Source organism: Coturnix japonica, chromosome Z (assembly GCF_001577835.2).
Source record: "Coturnix japonica isolate 7356 chromosome Z, Coturnix japonica 2.1, whole genome shotgun sequence".
Lineage (NCBI taxonomy): Eukaryota > Metazoa > Chordata > Aves > Galliformes > Phasianidae > Coturnix > Coturnix japonica.
In genome coordinates this window covers 14621436-14634699 of record NC_029547.1, presented here as the reverse complement: position 1 = coordinate 14634699, position 13264 = coordinate 14621436, and the positions used below count along the sequence as shown (strand labels likewise).

At 33.9% G+C, this 13264-nt stretch overlaps 1 protein-coding gene across 1 annotated transcript in view; it reads left to right on the top strand.

Moving 5' to 3' along the window:
* Positions 1-13264, top strand: part of LOC107305888 (spliceosome-associated protein CWC27 homolog) — a 55708-nt gene that overhangs the window by 25774 nt on the left and 16670 nt on the right. Inside the window, exons 3-5 of the mRNA XM_015848530.2 lie at positions 106-203; positions 9464-9573; positions 10858-10961. Of these exons, the coding sequence (XP_015704016.1) occupies positions 106-203; positions 9464-9573; positions 10858-10961 (312 nt within the window). The remainder of the gene's footprint in view (positions 1-105; positions 204-9463; positions 9574-10857; positions 10962-13264) is intronic.

Here is a 13264-nt window from a genome sequence, read left to right as displayed (position 1 = left end):
AATTTATATCAGAGATTTACTGCCCATTAACTTTGATTCTGTTTCTCCTGAGTGGCTTTACATTCTCAGAAGATTAAATTCTTGTAAATATTTTTCTCCTTGCAGTGAGGAGCTACGGAAAGAAGCACGACAGCTGAAACGTGAACTGTTGGAAGCAAAGCAGAAAAAAGAAGAGCAAACTATAAAACCCAAAGAAAAGGAAGGTAAGAAAAGGAAGGTACAGCAGGTGTTGCTTAGATCTCCAGTTAACATCACAGTTTTAATGTTCTTCAGTAGGTTTATTTTCTTTTGCAAAAATGTGGACAATATATTGTCAAAGTAGATGGTGTTTGGTGTTTTTTTTCCTAGAAAATTAATTTTCTATAAGAATGGGTAGTGGTAGTAACAAAAGGATACCAGTATATAAATGGTACTGGTAGCATTTCTGCTTTCATATGTCCTGTGCTTACATATGTGTAGCTGGACAGTGCTTCTAAAGTTGAAATACAGTTTTTTTCAAATAATGAGCTGAATTCTTTGAAGGGCACATGCCTGTTCTTATCTCATCCAATGTGAATAGTTTTCTTGACTGTTCACACTGGAAAGACACTTAAATTCATATGCTCAACACTGAACTCAAAGCTGTCGACTTTACGATTCTGAACTTCTTCTGAATGATACCAATTGGATATAGAATATAGAGGACAGTTCAAAGTTTATCCTATATAAACTTATGCAAAAGAAGATGGATCTTTAGATGCACACTTCTGTAGCAAAAAAAAAAAATTACATTCTGTTTCTTAATAAACGTACACAAATTTTCAAGTGTTTAATAGATAAGGTGAATTTTCAGCATGTAAATTTGCAAGAGATTACTAGCAGAACTGAAAAAAAAAAAAAAAACAGGCTTTTTGGCACTCTGGAGTTGCTAGATACATTTCTGGGTTGCAGTCTTCACTCATCTCTCAACAGCATAACAAATCTGAAAGAAAATATAAAATAATTGTCAGTTAAATTGCCATATTATACACAATTTAGAAAAGTGGTAGAAAGTGTAACATAATTGCTAGATATTGTCATAAATTCTCTTGAATAGCAGGTGAGCTTGATCAGTAAACCAGCCTGGCAAATTAAAAAAAAAAAAAAATCAGTATCTGGAACTTGTGTATGAAGTCTGTCATCATATTATAGAAAGTAGTGGCCCTAAAAACGCTCTAGAAATAAAACTTAGTCACTAAGTGAATATGAGCTCTCTTTGGCAAGACAGCATATCCAATCACTGGGCACATGAAAAAGAAGTGGAAGTGTAGAAAAGAAAAAGAATAATCCCTATGTACATATATGATAAATGAAACAGAAGCATGCCTTGTATGGCAGTTGTAACACCATTGCTTAAACATATCCCTGTTTGGGTGCCAGTTACGTCAGAGGACTTACTGAAGAAGAATTGGAGGAAATCCACTTCCACAGTGACAGACTAAATTAATATTTAGATGCCAGTGATAGATAAAACTATGATGCTGTTTGAAAAGATACCTTTTATTTTAGGACAAGGTGCTGTGGGGAAGAAAAGAAAGCTTTATGTATCAGTTTGTTTTCTTTAAAATTTCTTTGAATTAAATTGCAGGCAGAATATAAACCTGCTGAAAAACTGTAGGTAGCAGCTAGTGATAAAAATAATCCTGGTTTCCCTTTTTGAGCAGAAGTGGTCTACTCTACTGTTGAGAAATATGTATGGCAGGAAAGAAACTATTCGCCGAGTTGTTGGGAAGTCTAACTAAATATTCTGAAAATAAGCATGGAAGACAAAATTAAGAAGATGTTAAATTAGATGCAAATATTGATGGACAAATTGATTAATGAAAATACAGTAAGAGGAGAAGAATGAGCAAGATGTTGGTTTTTTTAGACAAAAAGGAAAGAAGTTTGAGTGCTTAATTCAATCTCTAGTGGTCACTTTTGTTTATATGGTTACAGAGGATCTATCACATAAGGGAAACATTCAGGTACAGAACAAATGAACTATAAACTACTTAATAGGTGCATTAAAATCATTCAAACTTGTTGGAATTCACTGAAGCTTACTGGGGAGTTGGCTAAAGCAGTCCCAGAGACATTAACAAAATATTAATAAAATGCTTTAAGATAACTAATGAAACTGGGAATCTGATTACTTGTGATTTGAAGAATAGGACAGATTACCTTTATTTGTGGAGTTAAAAGAAAAAAAAAAAATCTGGAGCAGGGAAGGGGAATGTGACAGGAAAAATGAAGAACAGTGCAAATATAAGTGCTAAGGTTGCATTTTCACATGCAGATGTTAAAATGAAAAGTTTGGTGACTGACTTGTACTGTCCCTGGCATGTGTTAGCAAACTGATCTGATTCAGTTTGCTAACTTGGAAAAAACTGTTCTTAGTTTGCTACACTTCTGTTCCAGAGTTGTTGATTGAATCAGTTCATAGAAGTTTAAAATCAAATTGTGGTAAACAGTATATGTAAGTCAGAAAGGGAAGAGGTCCAGAGAAAAAAAAAGGTGATAGTAAGTGGCTTGTATCTCTTTTAAAAGGAACCAACTGTATAAACTGAAGATGATCAGCATTCACTGACATTTAGATAGCTTAAAGTCAAGGAAATATAGGGCCATGGTTCAGAAAAAGATTTAAACATACTGCAAAATACATATAAAGTGATTTGTTTGTATGTAAGATAGTTGTCTGTTCCACTTGAGTGAGTCTTCAGCCTGAGTATTTTGCTAAGATTTGAGCAAATTCCAATTGAAAACAATGGTGAGAGACTTCTTAAAAGTTCACAGAGCAGAGCAACAACAGTGACTGATGCTGTGGCAAGCACAATAGAACAGTGGTTATTCAGTTTAAAGCAGAGATGACATCCCAAAGCGACCTATGTTAAAGAACTTCAAGAGTGTTAAAGGCTACCATGGAGAGAAACTTATTCTTCAAAATCTACTACAAAAAAAGGGGACAAGAGGTAGTGAGCTTCAATTAAAGCAAAAGAGGTTTAGATTAAATATAAGAGAGAATCTTTGGAATAGGTGACCTACAGAGTGGAACTTCCCAGCTCCAAATTAGGCAAATATTTCTTTAGGTTGGCTTACAAAAGGCTGAGCCTGTCTTTTGGGTGAGGTGTGCTTATATGTTCTTTTCTTCAATATTCTGTGAAGCACAGCTGAACAGTAAATCAAGAGAAAGATAAAGTGTGCCTGGAGGAAGGCTTTGAGGGGGAAGTGAAACTAAGCATCTTGTTACCAGTGATGATAGCTTTATGGAAGCATTACAGAAAGTATGGTATTTACCATCTCTGAGTCTTTAAGTCATGAAGTTAAAATAAACTTTTATATGTCTGCAGTAAGGTATTACTGTCTTTGCTTTTTGCTTTCTCCGCACTTAACTTATTCTCGTACTCTCATGAGTTATTTTATCTATTGTCAGAGAAAGTTGCTATCCTAGTGATGCTTCCCTTTTTGAGGATGACTTAATACAGACAAATGTAATTCACCATATGATCAAAAGAATAATATTTCTTTCTGGTAATTGAGAATCTGCCACTGAAAAATGCACACTAAAAAAATAAATGCAAATGAGTTATTAAACATGTTCTATTTGGTCTTGGGGAAAAGGAATTTAAAATAATTTCTTTTCATTATTGTATTGTACCGACTGCTTTTTAAAGATTTTTCTTCTGTCATCACTCACATACCTATCAATTTGTTGTCTGTATGGAAAGAGTAAGTACAGCTGACAGGTAAGGTTCTGGTAAAGGATGAAATTGCTTGCAGAAAGAGAAATTCTAGTTCTCTGGAGAGGTGAAATTTTAATAGGAATATTAACTAGAACATACATCTTCATTAGTGTCTTTACTGCAAACCAGATGTCTGTTTTTGGATGATGCCACACTAAAAGATGTGTTCCAGGAGTGCACCTGCTGAGATCCAACCAGTAGTCCAAAATAAAACAGCCCCCAAAGAGCACAGTGAGAGAATCAGGGCATTAGCAAATAGTTTGCTCCTGTTTCATAGTATTGTTGACCAGTACTGAAGTAGCCAAAGTTTCCCTGCCTTTCATGAGTAACAGCATTAGGCTACCTAGTGGTTGCCTAAAGGGTAGCTTAAAGACTCACTATAAGGTGAGTCTGTCTGCATTCAAAATAAAACTTCTATTTTCATTATTGCTTGTAGGGAGCTAAAAGCAGTTGTCTGGAATTTGCCTTTCTTACCTTAACAAAGTGTTCACTTTTTTTCTCTAACATCTGTTAAAATGTTGGCATTCTGTATTATCAGTTTTAAAGAAGGTGCAGATTAAAATGACTAAATAACATTCTCTGACTGCAAACCTACTGTTTTTCAGTGGTGTTTGGATAGTAATTTAGGAACTGCAAGTGAAGACCTCTAATCTTGCTAGATAATACCAATTGTGAAGACAGAGATGTAGATGTTTGTAAGTCTTACAATATTGATGTAGTGTTATATCTCAGATTTAACTTGCACTTTGTGATGCATGTGTTATGAAAATTAAAACTGGACTGAGTATTCACGCTGGATCATGAAAATGAAAAAATAATGTTTTGATCATGAAAAAGCAAACGTAAATGTCACTACATACTGAATCCCAGTACAAGAGGTACCAAATTTGTTGGGATGAGGGGGAGATGTGAAGCATGTCACTGAAAATAAACAGTGTCATGTTGGGGTGCTAATATTTACTTGATATTTCACTTGATCATCACACTTGGTATTTCAAGTTTGTACAGGAAAACAAACTGAACATGAATTTATGTGTGATTCAGGTTTGATCATGCAGTTGTTACTACAAAAGCTGTTAACTGTGAAAGCACGGTTATAAATAATATTGCTTCTCAGTGTTGTACCACCAAGAAATATGGAGCAATTGGATACAAACAGGGGGGAAAAGAAGGGAAAAAAAAAAGAAAAAAATAGCAAAGAACTGGATGAATTTGTTATTAGGAGATAGATGAAAGGATTTATAATTTAGGTAGAAGGTGCTGGGACCTTAGTATTTAAGATGGCAAGTGAAGAAAGATACATTTACTGTGAAGCAGCCATTTACAACCAAAGAATAGCAGAAAATACTTTATTCTACATTCAAACTTCAGTTTGGATATAATAAAATTTAACAGCAAAAAAATACAATGTTTTACCTGAGCAAGTAATTTTGCCCAAAAGTTAAAATCAGATTTATATAGCTCATTTCATGACGTATGATCTGACAAATGTTAACAGTTTACCTTTTCTGTGTTTGTTTGCTTACAAGAAATTGCATGTATTAAAAACTGTCTGCTATCAGGCTCTTGTCCATTGCTGGCAAAAATGCATAGCTAACGGTGGTGACTGCATTGAAGATTAGTATTTTGTAGCTGAGAATTTCTTCTGTTGAACAGTACTATTGTACACTTTATACCTGTTGTAGTTTCCAGTGAAATAAATAGGAGGCATTACTTTCAGAGTGACCTATGTGTAATGCGTACGTAATATTCTTTCCACGTTCAGAACATTCGGGAAACTAAGGAGGATTAGGGGTGAAAATTTAAGTGTTTACATTGTTTCAAGAGGACAGAGATTAAAAAAAATAATTCCCTGCTTACAAGTTTGATTATAACCAGCTTTCCAATCTGTGAATACAATTGTTAACTATGCCAGACTGCTGTCAAGACCTTATTTTAAATAAGATGTTTTTCTTTTATGTGACATTCACTGCAGTGATGCCAGAAATTACATCAAACATTATAATTTGAGTGCTGAATTACTTCAGCATTTTGAAGTACTTAATCAAGTGTTTGAAAAAGATGTACTTCAAAGTTTTATTGCGTAAATCTGTGAATATACTTCAAATATGCTCTAGAGAAATATCATGTTTTCTTAATTATATGTTGGTTTTAAATAGTTTTCAAGTGCTATTTTCATTTTTCTCATTAGAACATTTTTGTAAACTATATGATAATCTTTGAATGAAGGAATTTAACTACCATACATGAGAAAAAAAGAAAAGCCTCAACATAATAACCTAACTACTAATGTAAAAGTCAGCATGAAGTGTAAGGCTCCTACAGCGGCACAGATTGTTATCTAGTTTGTAGCAAGAGAACTGAATGATTGAAGTGTTTAGGAAAGTCTGCAAAGCTAGCAAGGATGCCAGTTTAAGATTATGTTTTATTTCTGTTTTTATTATTAAGTCTGTGTAATGTCAGAGGCATGTAAAGATTTGCTTAAGTCCTGTCAAGACGTTTTCTTGACTTCTGATACCATAAGAGAATTGTGCATGTTTCAGAAAACTGCAAAACCCAAACTGTGGTTGTTTTGAAATTATGTAGCATAAGGCATGTTAGGTATGAGGATCTGTGGTATATGGAATACAGAGTATAGCTCCACTGTATCGAAGTGTGCATCTTGAATATTTCATTTTTGTGTATTTTTGTTTTCTTCTATTGTTTCAGTTTTTATTTTTTCTTGTTTAAACTGTCCTTAAGTAATACCTCTTCCCTGCTAAAGTAAATGCTTTTCCCTCTCTCTCTGCTTGGTAAAGAAAAGTTGAAAAAAGCTTCACTGTAAGCCAGCTGTGACTTTCCTAGTAATCTTAAGCATGTTTTCAAAGTCAGCCGATGTTAGAAAATTAACCACATTTTAGCCTGTGACTTCTGTAATGCGTGCCTAAAAGCTGCCAAAGTTCAGAGACAGTTCACTAGGAATTTCCATTGTCACATATTAAAGTGCATTATTAGTGGGGCTTTCTTTTTCAAACACGTGTTTTGAAGCTCTAAAAATCAGTAGTAAGATTATTTTGTTTAAGTTGGCTAAATTAACCAGTAAGTTTGTTCTGAAACTGTTATTTTTCATCGTAGGAAACTATATAATCCAGTAATAATCTCAGCCTTGGAAAATCAATCTGTAAAAAAATGTATTTGGTTGTTCACTAGTAATAAATATGTCTTGACTCTTGCCTTGCTCATTAGGACCAGTAGTGGCTCTTAGAAGTTCCAGGGTAATAGTAACTGACTGATAGTTTAAGATGTGAAAAAATAACAAGTTAGATAGTTCTAATCAAAAATAAACTGAAGAGAAGGTTACAAATTCTTTGAAGAGTAGCAGTATTATTTCATATTGTATTTTATTTTATTTATATGTTATGTTACTTTGCAGTAAATTAATGTTTTGTTTGCATAGCCAATATTTAATGCTGGAAGAAACATCCTGGGTTCTGGAAGAAGCATCTTAGGTCCTGATTACAGAAACTGACTTAATCATAGAATCACAGAATGGTTTGGATTGGAAGGGAACTAAAAGTTCGCCCAGTTCAGACTAACAGTGCTGTGGGTATGGTTGCTCCCCACCAGCTCGGGCTGCTCAGGACCCCATGCAACCTGGTCCTAAACACCTCCAGAGATGGGATATCCCCAGCTTCTCTGAGCAGCCTGTGCAGCCTCAGCACCTGCAGTATGAAGATTTTTCTCCTAACATTTAACCTAAATCTACCCTCTTTTAGTTTAAATCCATTCCTCCTTGTCCTATCACTATCAGACCATACTAAAAATTGGGATGCCTTCCTGTTTATAAACATCCTTCAGGTACAGGGATGGTGCAGTGAGTCCTTAAACAACGATTGTATTTTTCTGATCTTCTAGTCAGAAGGCCTAGAAGTTCTTGGTTTTCATAAAGTGGAAGGGAAAATTCAGTTGCAGTTTGTGAAATGGAAGGTGATTGATGCAACGCTGGTTGAGTGTTTGTTTACACTATTTAATTCTACTTGTAGGAATGAAGCATAAAAATTTTATAGCGAGCTCTATCTTTTGTTTAGGAAGTGATCTGAAATTTTGAAGAATGGCATTCCCTACAGTACTCTCAGATCATGTTCTCATTTCTTTGTTATAATCCTTCACTTTTGTATTTGAAAACTGACATCATTTAAACTGTTCCTAATTTAAGCGTGAAAAAATAAACCCTTCTGTATTTTTTAAAATCGGTCTCTTCCTTTCTGGTTTACAGACTTGAATCTCCTCTGTTGTTTCAAGATATCATTGGAAACCATGTCTCAAAACCAAAGTTTTAGATTAGATTACACCATAATGTTGGCATCTGTTACTCCTTAAAGGAATATTTTAGGATAGAAGAATCTATCTGAAAGAAAATAAATTACACAAATGCTGAAGTTTATGTCACAGTAAGATGAAGGTTCTCTTGGCAGTAACTCAGGCTAGCTGAGAGTAAGTAGAAATTCTCTTAAAGTGAGAATGAAGCTTTTTTCCAAAAAGGAAAGTTATTTATTGTTTTGTTTTGTTTTTCCTCACCTTTCCTAATGATATAATGTGTATGCAATCTCAGAATTTTTAAAAAAAAAAAAAAATCTTTCTTTTCTTGACACAATTTACACTTTGTGATTTGATAGTTCTAGGATACACATGCAAGTTCTGTGTTACTTAAACTAGTATTTTCTTCATTCTGTGCTACTTGAGTGAGGAATTTCATTGTCAGTGTATTGTATTCATGACAGTTTCATTCATTTTTATCTGAATTAATCCTCTTAGATTCTTGGAGCTTTCATATATAATTGCCAGTGTAACGGTCTTTATACTTCAGATTAACAAGCTGGTCCTAAATTTGTTAGTCTTGATTTGAAGTTCAAGTCCATCATATAGTGATGTGGTCCTCCAGCCCTGTCAAAAAAAAATTTGGAGGAGCTGTGGGATACAGACTAGGAAGTATGAAATAGCAGTTAAATGCCTTTGTGCATTCTAAAAGGACAGTTTGCATTTTAAAAGGGATTCTTCCCCCCAACGACTCTCTTTTCCAGACACTTTCTTTTCCTTCTTTATTAGCTGTGTTTGTTCTTGCAAATACAAAGTATTTTTATCAGAGAATTTCTGCTTATCAAAGCGGACTATTTTGTTTGTATATGGATGATTACATACCATAAATTTCTTTCCTTTTTTTTTTACATGTTGTATTTATAAACTTTATAGGCAACGTCAAATGAAGTGAGAGAATTTTATTTTAAAGTATTTGCCCCTGTGTAGCTGTCAGCAATCATCCAAACATCAGAGATTTGAATTGTAGCTTCTTCAGCTTACAAAACAGAAGAACTGATAATTTAATAATACAGTATATCAGTTCAGCTGCTCCAGGAAAGATGCTCAGGGATGAAGGTAAACTTCTTAGAGAAATTTCAGCAGTTTTTGCTTCTGTCTTAATGTCAGAGTTCTACCCTGCTTTCTCTTGCTCAGAGGTAAAATATAATTGACATAAAAAAATTGGGGCTTGTGTCTGCTTAGTACAGTGTTTTGTATTTCATGTCATCAAGCAGCAAATCATCTTACTTGCTCAAAAAGCAAAACAGCTGAAACGTTTTATGGAAGGCTTGTGTTTGGTATTTCAGAAATAACAAATGTTCTTCAAAATGGTAATAAATCAAAAAGCCAACTGTAATTTGTTTAACCAAATGTATTTCCTTACTCAGAAGAGGAACCTGCACCAAATAGTGTTGTTGAAGAATACCTTCAGGAGAAGAGAAAATACGAAGACAAACGGAAGCAGCAGCCAAAGAAAGGAGCTTCCCGTGAAGATCAGGTAATCCTAGGGAATAAGGATTCCAGAATGAGTTCTGAAAACTTTTTTCTCTTCATTTGTATAAAAAACAAAGTTTACAAATCTGTTACAGTTAATTTTCCATAAAACATAAATTGTTATTTCTAAACACTAATAAATGCTAAAACCCACCTTTGGCAGTGCTAAAATGTGTTTTTGAAAGAACTCAAAAGCCAGGAAACTCCTAAAGTTAAGATTGCTCCCAGAAGGAAATTTGACTCCAGTGAACACTTCTGGTATTTCCAAATTCTGTTTTTTATTCTTGTTTAGTTTTTATTCTTTTAAATTTGAAAAACTTGACTAAACAAAACTAAACAGCCATGCAGAGGTGTTTTACAGCATAGGTGGCCAACCTATCACCTACAGATCAAATGCAGTCTGCCACATAAATTCAGTTAAGTACTTATTCCCTGACGCTTTCCTTTCCAGTAATGTCTCAAATATCAGCAAGAATTAAGCTGCAGGCTGTGCAGGCTGTTCTTATGGTCTGCCCTTTTTATGAAGAGCCCCATGACCCTTGTGCCATCACAATGCTTAGATATACAATTCTTGTGTAATCAGCATGTCCTCTCAAGTGATCAGAAAGAAGACCTGCAGTATGATCTTCAGATGTTACCATAGATTCAGTGATTTTGTTGTAGCTGAAAGACAGGGCAGTGTCAATCTGTAAAATAAAATACCAAATATAAATCAGGATGGTTCTGGTGTGTGTAGTGTAAGGACCAGTGTCTGTCAAAGTAGTTAAGATGGTTCTTTGTATTCAAGTAAAAAGCTTAGAGTTTTTTAAAGTCGGGGAAAAAAAAAAAAAAAAAAAAAGATCAGCATTGTAAAATACAGGAGTATCAATTAAGCTGTGTCTTCAATAGTTTAGTTGTCTATAATTTATGCAGCGGATTGCCTTACTAGAAGAAACTAACAGATTGAAACAGTAAAATTTGTTGTCAGTAGCCAGTGCTGTCTAATTTATTATCTATTTTATTCTGTAAGTATTAGCATGAGTATCTGTTTCCTAAATATAGTGTTTTTATTTTACTAGATGGCTAGATAATTGCTCTCTTGCTTGTGTACTCCCGGCACTGCACACCCTCTCACTTGCTCAACATGCGCTCTTGGCACCCATCAGTCTCAGTTGCTTGACTGCAGTTTTCTTTGAAGTCATAGAAAAGTTATCTCCCATCTCATCACACTGCTTCCCAAAATAATAGTTTGAAGTTGTATAATACTTGTTTATAAATGTATGTGACTTCCTACTGTATTTAACTTCAGACGCTGGCACTGCTGGACCGATTTAAATCAAAGTTAACCCAAGCAATTGAAGAAACTCCTGAAAATGAGGTTTCTGAATCTGAAGCAGACACTGATGAAGGGTGGTAAGTTTTATGGATTTTGATTTGTCTCGTTACTACTGGTCAAGATTGACAGAGGATAAGTAACAGTCTTCATTTTTCATTTGTTTTGCAAATCAGTCTCTATTTTCAGTTAAGTGGATCCTTATTCTGTAAGACTCCTTTTACTAACACTTTAATTCTCAGTGGTCAATTAGTTGCTAGTTTCTTCTCCTTGTTTCTTCTTCTGGATATCATTATGAGGAAACAAAGTGGTATGCTTTCTGTGCCATTTATCTCCAGGAGGAAATAAGTTCTGAAAGGAGTTAGCAGCTTTCTGCCTTAAAATTTAGTGATTTCATCACCTCTAGATAAACTTCTCTGTGTGTTTTTGAAACCCTGCACTTCTAAGCTTTAATCTAAGAAGCAGCTGAAACACCAAATTAAAAGAGTTGATGCAGCAGGTGTCAGCTAAAACATAATGTTTTAGTGCTTTGGAAAATAAAGCAGGAGAGTGGGAAATGCTTTGCCACCCTTACTGGGGGTTATATTTTAAAGACTGGTGGATGAGATAAGGAAAGATTCAACTGGAGGGGAGGGTGACCACAGTGAAGCAATTGATGAAGCACTGCAGAAGTTCTGAACTCAACACCTTCCAGTCACAGAAGCAGCCTGTACCATGTTTATGTCAAAGAATTCACCTTTAGGTAGGGAAGGAGAAAAATCAGTGTGATTTGAATTGCAATCCTGTAATCTTAAATTGAGAACTGCTAGTCAATAATAAAAATATTTACATGAAATAGCTAGGAAAAAAAAAAAAAACATTCAAAAATAAGAAAAAAGATGTTTTATACAAACTGGTCATATTTTTTATAAGACAAGTTGTAGGTCTAATAAAATATCTCTCTTGCAATGTTTTTCTTAGTTATACATGTAAGCAGTCACAGCTACCACAAAACTAGCTCTGAAAAATAAAATTTAACTAAGACATCAGCACTTGTATATTTCAGTCTCTGATAATTTTATATGATTATGTGAAAATATCTATGAAGTGTAGCCTGAGTAAGTGAAAATATGTATGAAGTATAGCCTTAAGATCTTCATAAAGGCTTGTGTTTTGGAAGATAGTCTGATAATGTATCTTCCCCAAATCTCCAGAATAGCACCAATACTTTAACACAGAAAAGACTGAAATACAAATAGGAGTAAAAAGAAGGTGTTCGGATTTTAAACAGAAAATGAATGACTTAGCTAAACATGATTGAAGTACCCTGTATCTTTTTGAGAAGATTCATATAAAACAGTAAAATAACCATAACTTTAATTAAGGTTTATTCTCAGATGAGGAGACATGTAATGTTGTGAAGAAATGCAGACTGTTACATGTTTTTACAGTAATTCTACAGTTGAAAAAAGATGTGCAAGTAAGAAAAGAACATAAAAAACAGTGGGAAGGAAGATAATGCATGGAAGGCAATTTTTTAAAAAATCTTAATTTTTCAGCTACCTAGAAGTTATCTGTCAAGTTACAGTAATCTATAATATAAACATGGTCGTTTTTGTGCATCAAATAAGAAAATCTTAGACTACTTATTTGAAGATTCATTCTATGAAAATTTAACAAGAAAAAAAAGATGATCATCAAAGGTGAGTCGAACTGCAGATTATGAAGTATGTAGATGATCCTAAAATTTTATATCACTCAAATCACTTATTTTTTTAATTGTCATACACATGATGAATCCCTGCTAGTTTTTAATTAAGCAACACAAATTCTGCAGCTTCACCTTCACACTTTCTTCCTTTTCACTGTGATTCTGTGAAGACCTCACAGGGGAAATGCCAGGAAACTTTTTTGCAGAAAGCTTTGAATGCCTGCTCTGGCAGAAATGTTAACACTAGTAGTACAGCCATTAGTATAGAATTCTTGCAGTAGTAAAACAACACTTTTTCTTATGGAGAGTGTGGTAAGTGCATTTATTTTTTCAGTGCTTCTTTGTATTAGTGTAGTCCACTTTCATTTTAACAGATAACAGTGATGAAATTGCATTTGAGTTACTATATAAGCTATTAAAAATCTTGTAATAATTTAAAACAATTGCAATTCAAACATGTTACAGCATATCATTTTACTTCTTATTTTACTGATTATATACTTTGCTTATAATACTTCTAGTTTACATAAGCACTGAGGATTTCTTTTAGCTTTAGAATTGTGGTAGTTTTAAAGTTCAGATTAAATTTCTGAAGTTTTCTGGTAGTTTCAATTCTAACTACTATCTGGAATGAAAAGAAGAATTAACTATGCTTTCTTTGATTATGTTCTTTTTAAAAGATAAATCAAAGCA